This window comes from Gastrolobium bilobum, unplaced genomic scaffold (genome assembly GCF_033153095.1).
Source record: "Gastrolobium bilobum isolate Gb01-03AN ecotype WA unplaced genomic scaffold, APGP_CSIRO_Gbil_v1 utg5155, whole genome shotgun sequence".
NCBI classification, from domain to species: domain Eukaryota; kingdom Viridiplantae; phylum Streptophyta; class Magnoliopsida; order Fabales; family Fabaceae; genus Gastrolobium; species Gastrolobium bilobum.
In genome coordinates, this window is record NW_026899054.1 from 686507 (window position 1) to 694632 (window position 8126).

Consider the following 8126-nt stretch of genomic DNA (forward strand, 5'->3'; position numbering starts at 1 on the left):
TGCTTATTCTATGAGAAAGTACTAAGGGATTAGGCTTTGGATTAGAGTAAAGGATTGGATTACCAAGGGATTGAGATTTAATCAATCATAGAAAGAATTGTTAATAATTCAATCTTGAATGTAATCGTGAGAATAAACAAACACGTTAAGAAACCATTGGAGAAGTTGAATCCTAACTACACCTTTTTATTGAAAACTTAAATCAATTTCTTTTAGCTTTAATTAATTCTGAATTAAATTTCTAAAATATTAAAAACCAAAAATAAGTTTATAAATTCTGTTTTTACTTTAATCACAATATTCTCAAGAAAACCTTTAATGATCGATCCAACTTTAATTAAATAAATAGATTATTGCTTGGTCATCAGTCCTCGTGGGATCGATAACTCTACTTTATCACTTTATTACTTGTACGACCGGTGCACTTGCCGAGTTCGTCAACAGGAACCCCGTTTGGGCTATGCAGTACAGAATGAACTTCTAATCTGAGAATAAACTATGAACTTCTAATCTGAGAATAAACTATTAAATTGTCTAAAATTGATAAGAACTGCATCTGATAGGAGTTTATATTTGTTAATACTAAAATTGATAAGAACCACGTTTGGGCTATGCAGACGAGAAGATTATCGATGAAGTTAAGACTAATTATACAGTTTATATTTGTTAATTGATATTCTTCTGAATAATTTAGCCCATAAAAATGGGGCTTGATTTTATTTCGTGAACTGTGTGCATGATATATAAATCACTGAATTGATTTGTTGTTCTTTTCAGGACACTGCTATGGTTATCTTTCTACCATCTAGCTACTTGGTTTTAACTTAGCATTCTTCTATTCTCCTGTCCTTCTTCTAAGAAGCTACGGCTGCTTAAGACTTAGGAGTCCATCATAAAATCGTTAGATGAAATAATAAAAGTAGATTGAAATTTGAATACATAATAGGCTCAATATTTTGTTTGAACTGTTAGAATTACTTTTGGATATAGAATGTATTGGGTCAAACTCATGTTTGGTTGAGAAACTATAATGAAATTCTGAGGACCTAACCCAACCCAACCCAACCATGCAATGGGCCAATATTCCACCAAAAAGTAGCATTTTATGATATGCTTACTTTTTGGTAAACTTGTACATAAGTTCTTATAGGACTACTTTCTAATAACATTTCAAACATACCCAAATAGTTCACAACTAGTACCAAAAGATGACTCTAATTTAAAAGATAAGGGAGGAAGCAAGAATTGGTTGTTGAATAAGCATTCCTCTTATTTGGCAATTGGGCATTTGTTTCCCCTTGATGTGAACACAACCATCAACCCAAAGCCATTCCCATCTACCTTTATCTCCAACTTTTTTGCAAACTATCATTCCAGATCCAAGGTCTCTGTACAAACAAATAGCATCCTCATTACCCACACACTTAACACTGTCCCAATTTCCCTTCCCTGATAACAATCTCAACCCCAATTCAGCTGGCACCTTATCTGCTAGACACCATTTGTCCACTTCATTCAGCTCCCAAATGCAAGCATTCTCACCACACGTGCCACCAACCAATGCCAATGCTCCATTCCACCTAACAAGTGAGGCAAATTCTAGCCTCTCAGCAATGGGAACACCCAACTCCCTCCATGTATTTGTGCTAATATCAAATCCCATAACACTAAAGGCCCTAGCTGAGGTTATCCAGTACAATGTACCATTGATGTACACATTCTCATTTGGTGTCCAAACAGTAAGCCTAACTGCAAATTCCACAGGCATGGACCCCACAATTTGCCACGTATCAAGCTGTGAGTCATACATTTCTAAAGTGGTTTCATAGGTGGCGCCACCATGTTCTGCCTCAGACATGCCACCAGCCACATAGACTCTAAACCTTGGAAACTTATCACCAACATGGTTTGACTTTGACTCCAAAATGGTAACAACAACTCCCACAGCAGGGTTAGTCCTTGAAATGTTCAACCGAGGAAGGGACCTAAACTGCTTTGTAAAGGGGTTGCATAGAGCAAGTTCCAGTGTTGTAATATTGGTGAGCCTTAACAGAAGGAGACTCCCAATTGGAGAAACTGGTCGAACTGCACATGGGACTGGTAAGAACTCAAGGGAAAGCTCGTGCCAAATGTCCATGACAGGGTTATGAACATAGCAGCATGGTCTGTTGTTACGAATTGGAAAAGCCAGGAACCATGGTGGCAGAGGCTTAGACTGTGTTGAAGAACTTGTTGGTGTCAGAGGATAAGCCTTGGCACATGTTTCCCAATTCCTGCAAGCTGATCTTGCTCTGGCTAAGGAGCCTGGGGAGAGAAAGGAGAAGATTTTGGCCAAGAGATCAAAGGGTAGGTTGCTCCACATAGACATAGCTCAAAATTGTAAAGGACGAAGATTTCAGTGTCTGGTAGGTAGAGGGAGAGGCTATGTTAATTAGCATATCAACATAATATAACATTGGGGCGTTTGGTACGCGGAATTTTGGAAGATTTCTGGGAAACTGAATTTTTCTAAAATTAAATTTTCGGGTATTATTGTAAACTGAATGTAAAAATCATATTTTTGAAAATTAAGATTCCCGGGTAAATAAAAATTTCTCCTGTACCAAACGCCCCGTATATGTATTTTGTCAGCATTCTTATAGAATTTAAATCTTAACAACGAGAAGTTTAGTGTCTGTCATGATGTATTTCTCACTATCCAACAAAGGTAAACTATTCACTAGTGAATATATATCATTCTCTATTAGCGAACAGACATGACGCTTCATGGTCAATAGATATTATTTATCATGACTCATCATAATTTATAAATGGCAAATTGAAGAGTTATGTCACTAGAACATAAATTTTTTTTTCCTACTGATACATAGAAAACAACGCCAGTTTTTATTTATTTATTTCTTTATAAAAGTACAGCGATCCCACAGACATTGTGTTTGTAGGAAATTGAGATTTTTTCCTGTAATATTACATATATAAACTCTTTTATAAATATGAAAAAAAATATAAAAAATCCATTAATGATTTATAAATATGAAATGGAATAAAAAAATGATCAATGGTTTATAAATATGGTAGTAAATCAGAAAAAAATGGAACAATTTTTTTTTGATTTCTTTCTTACATTGAAACTCTGCCAAAATGATTTTCGAAATCTTTTACATTCAATTTTCATTCATTATGTATGGTAATTCAAATAAATGTTGCATCTGTTGCCATCAACAAATAGAAATAATTCATTTTATTTTAAAAGATAATTGTTGATGAATTTTGAATATCATAAAAAAGACAAAGTTATCTTAAGAACATAATATCGAATATTGGGTTCAAATTTTTTCTAATTACATTCATATATTTTGGTACCATATATTTTAACTTTGTATTTTAATTTTGTGTGTGTATTATTAAAAGAGTTTTATTAATTTTATATTAAAGGAGATAAATTATCTCATGTTATAAAGATAAATTTATGAGCTCCACAACATAAAAAAAAAAAAGGCAGCATAACTATTAAAAAATATGTAAAAAAAAAAAAAATTATCTCAATGTAACGTGAAAATAATTTTTTTTTTTATTAAAATGATTGTTCTGTTTTATACATGTCATTCACTATTACTTTTGCGCTCCTACAGTTTTTATCATTTAATTACTATGGAACTGATCAAAAAATTTCAGAGACTCGGGGACACTAAACTGTGTGTAGCCAGTATTACTCTTACCAGAATTTGTGGTCCTTCGTACAATTATTAGAGGCAAATTATTGCATTGGGATGTGTGACTGACATGTGATGTGGAGCTATGTCATCACACCCGCATGTGTGAACTTGACCAGTTTTAATCTAGAGTAAAATATATTTTGTATCCCTAAAAAAATTATGATCCTCATTTTAATTTTTATAAAAAAAATTAATGCTAATGTTCTAATAAATTTAAAATATGTTTATTTAGTTAAAATAATGATACTTACAAATTTAAAAAAGATCTACAATAATATCTTAAAAGAATTAAAATATATCTACTTTAAATTTTATAGGAGCTAAATAGCTAATTTTTTTTATATAAAACTAAAATGATGACCATATTTTTTATTAAAGATCTAAAAAAAACTTTACTCTTGAAATTAATAATATCTTCCTTTTGTAACTGCATTGCCTTGAAACATATGTAATATGTTCCTTGGAGATATCCAAAGGGTGAGAGAATATATACTGTAGTTAGCGTTCTGCACTTTAGCATCCATGTAAATGATTTGGCTGCCTCCTCTCCCTTATTTGAAAGCAAATTGTATTATTTTAGGATATTTTAGGCGAGAGAAAGATGAATCCTAAATTCTTTTAGAATGGGAGATATTTTAACTATCAAAATTATCTATTACCAATTCACTACCTTCACAATTATCATTGGATCAAGGAAAGAAAATGTTAAAAAAAAATTGAAGAGAGAGAAAACATTGATCCAATGGTGATTAAATTTGAAGAGAGAAAAAACATTGATCCAATGGTGATTATAGAGGTAGTGAGTTGATAATAAATTTTGCTAGTAGTAAAAATATTCTCACTCATTCTTTTATACAAAAAAAAGGTATTACTTTTTTATGTAAAGATTCATAAGTGCTGTTGGGCAATTGTTTATGTTTTTTCTTCTTTAATGATATATTGTCATAAATTTAAGTTGTGATTAAAGTTTAATATAAGAGATTTGCATTTATTATTTAATATGATACAAAAAAATTTCCTACACACACAATATTTTGTGAGGTCCTCACTTTTTGAAACAAAAAAAATAAAAATTAAGGCACGCAAAATGAATCTCTATAACATTATACAATTATTTTTTGTACCGTATAACTCTTATAAAACTCTTAATACAAAAGGATAACTATATCTAATAAGGGTTTTCGTTTTATCCTTTAACATAACACAACAAACTTTCTTACTCTTACAACATTTTGTGGGACTCACACTTTTTAAAACAAAAAAATAAATAAAAAATTAAGGCACGCAAAACGAATCTCTATAACATTACATAATCACTTTTCATACCACATAACTCTTATAAAACCCATCTAATAATTACCAGTTTGAAGAAAACGTCCGTGAAATGTGGCTTTATGGACTTTGAGCGCTCTCAAGTTGTTATCGGAGGATTTAGGGCTATATGTACTTACTTATTGCTTCATCAATTAATTAAATCACTATTATGGCTTTGCTTAGAAGTTAGAACCTTATCCTCAAGAAAAGATAGTCAAAGATAAGGTGATATAGATTACGTTACTGGCAAGTGGCAAGATAGAAAACTTTGCGTATAGTGAAGAATGACTGCATTGAGATTGAAATGATACTAATATCGGTATTTTGTAACAGACTTGCGATTTCGGTCCTTACTCTCATTCAATATTATTAAATTGATCTTCGGTAGATGTATTAGGTATTTGTATTACTCATTCAATCAATAAGTCACTCTTTAAATTGTATGATCCGATAATTTTATGTAATTATATAATTTATATTAAAAAATTATAAATATATTCAAATATTTAAAAAAATAGAAAAATTTCAAATATTTTAATATAAAAAATAATAAATCACACATTATTATCCAATAAATGATCAAACAAAAATATAATAATCGTGATACGAGTTTTCAAGTTCAGTAAACGATATATTTAGCTATAAATCAAATCAAAATTTCTTACATTGTGCATAATTGAGATAATATTAATGTTGTAGGTATATAACATATGTAAGTCAATGAACAAAAAATACTCAAATATGCCCATTATGATCTCTTTTTTTTGGAACCGAGTCGGGTCACCGATTAACCGGCTGGATTCCACCGGTTCTGATTTATGACCGGTCCATTACTTCACTCAGACCAATTATATAACTAATTTACCGATTCCCGAGTCTATCCAACCAAACTAGCCTGATTTTATTAACATTGTTATCTTCTTTGCGAGGCATGCTCAATTTTTTCACTCGATTTCATGTAATTGCCGGCTCAGTTTGGACTGCCCAATATTTTCTGAACATATTTTAGTCTGATATATATATAGGTGGGATCCTTTGACACCAGTGTAAAATTTGAAATTTGATACTTCATCTGAGAGCCATTAGATCAAAAAAGATCAATGGTGTCACATGCTTACAAAGCAGAGTCGTTGATCTTTTTTGATCTAACGGCTCTCAGATGAAGTGTCAAACTTCAAATTTGACACCGGTGTCAAAGGATTCTGCCTCATGTATATATGTATATAAAGAGATAGGTTATTCTGCTTACTATTATTTTTTCTATCTTTGTCTACTCTTTTCAATATCGTTCGATTACAATCTCATCTAACGGTTGATATTTGCAATATAAAATAATTTTTTTTTCTTTTCACTTTCTCCCACACCTTTTTTCTCTGCAGCCAAGACTAACAATAATAAGAAAATCGAATGAAAATCACGTCTTGAATTTAGATGTAAAAGCTACACAAATCAACATTCCCATAGCAACTCGTTGATTGAGCGAAGTGAAGGCAATTCAGTTTTTCAAATTCAAGATGATATTTTTTTTACATATTTTTACTTAATAAAAAGTTTCGAAGCACATGATCAGGAAAACATGCGGTCGAGGTCGCAGAGCGAATAGCAAAGCGAGAAAGGAATATAACTGCTTTTGAAAGCATTTAGTCGAGTCCGCAAAGCGAATAGCAACTGCAATTGACCTCATAATAAATTTCCTTGTTTGATTGAATGTATATATACAAACAAATCTAGGAAAAAAATATAATTTCTTTTGAAATTAATCCAAACAAAAAAGAGAGGAAAATTTGCACAAAATCAGAGCTGAACTTGAAATTTGCACATAAGCACGTTTGAATTTGATTGTCTCATATTTGGGATTTATAGAATTATATGGATTATTTTTAGTTATTCTTTCTACGATCACCTTTAATTTTGAAGATATTTTATTTAGGGATAGACAAAATAAGTGACATTTTTTTTTTTTTTTTGATAACATTAAGGGGCGAAGCCTCAAACAAAAACAAACAAACAACCAGAAACAAAAAATAACTATCCAGGGTCTATATCCCTACAAGAGGAGATTCCCTGAAGATCGTGATCAAATAACTGAGCAAGGTGAAACGACATAATTCTATGACTCCAGAATCCAGTATCTTTGTGAAGAGCAGACTTGGCTAACCAATCTGCACAGGAATTAGCTTCTCTTGGAATATGAGAAAGCGTTACCTCCCAATCCTGACCGATGAGTGCTTGTATCTTAGCCACTATACGAGGCTGACAAGCTGCATTGCAATCAGCAAGCAAAGAGAATACTTCAGAAGCATCTCCTTCTAGATCCACCTTCTTAAATCCCAGTTGCCAAACCAATTCCAGACCTTTTAGAGTTCCCCAAAGCTCCACCATTAAAGGAGTGCAAGCACCAATATGATACTCAAAGCCTCCCAACCAAGAGCCATCATCAGATCTGATAATCCCACCACAAGCAGCCACCTCAGTATTCCTTTCAACTGCCCCATCAATATTAATCTTCACCCAATTTAGCCTTGGAGGTTTCCATAAACTCATACGAGTTGGATGAATGCTAGTAGTAGCCATAGCCTTCCTACCCATGCAGTTACGAACTTCCTCTATATACATAGCAATTAAGTGAGATTTTTTAATTGATGGTCATATGTGTTTTTTGTTCGGTTTTATGTTATTTTCAGTCTTCGTTGCAGAGAAAGAAAGAAAGGGTGTAGGAGGAAGTGAGAAGAAAGAAAGAAAGAAAATGTTTATTTTATATCGCAAATATCAACCGTTAGATGAGATTATAATCAAACGATATTGAAAGAAGTAGGCAAAGGTAGACAAAATAAGAGTGAACAGAATAACCTATCTCATGTGTAAATGATCCAATCTTTATTTTTTTTCTTGCCCTCAAATCTTTTAATCCACGTGACACAAATAAAACCTATTTTGATATGTGGTGAAACCTCTAGGAAAATATTTCGGTATATTTTTCATCAAATATGATAAAAAGTAATTTATTTATATTTTTTTTTTATATTCCATTTTGCCCCTTATTTATAATGGAATACTTACTTTCGTTATACAGAAAATGGGTTCAACCTTTAGGCA

At 31.9% G+C, this 8126-nt stretch overlaps 1 protein-coding gene across 1 annotated transcript; it reads right to left on the reverse strand.

Moving 5' to 3' along the window:
* Positions 1–1219: 1219 nt before the first annotated feature.
* LOC133286638 (F-box only protein 6-like) lies at positions 1220–2402 on the reverse strand. The gene has a single exon (XM_061484075.1). The coding sequence runs from the start codon at positions 2366–2368 to the stop codon at positions 1220–1222; it is 1149 nt and encodes a 382-aa protein (XP_061340059.1). The 5' UTR covers positions 2369–2402.
* Positions 2403–8126: the final 5724 nt, after the last annotated feature.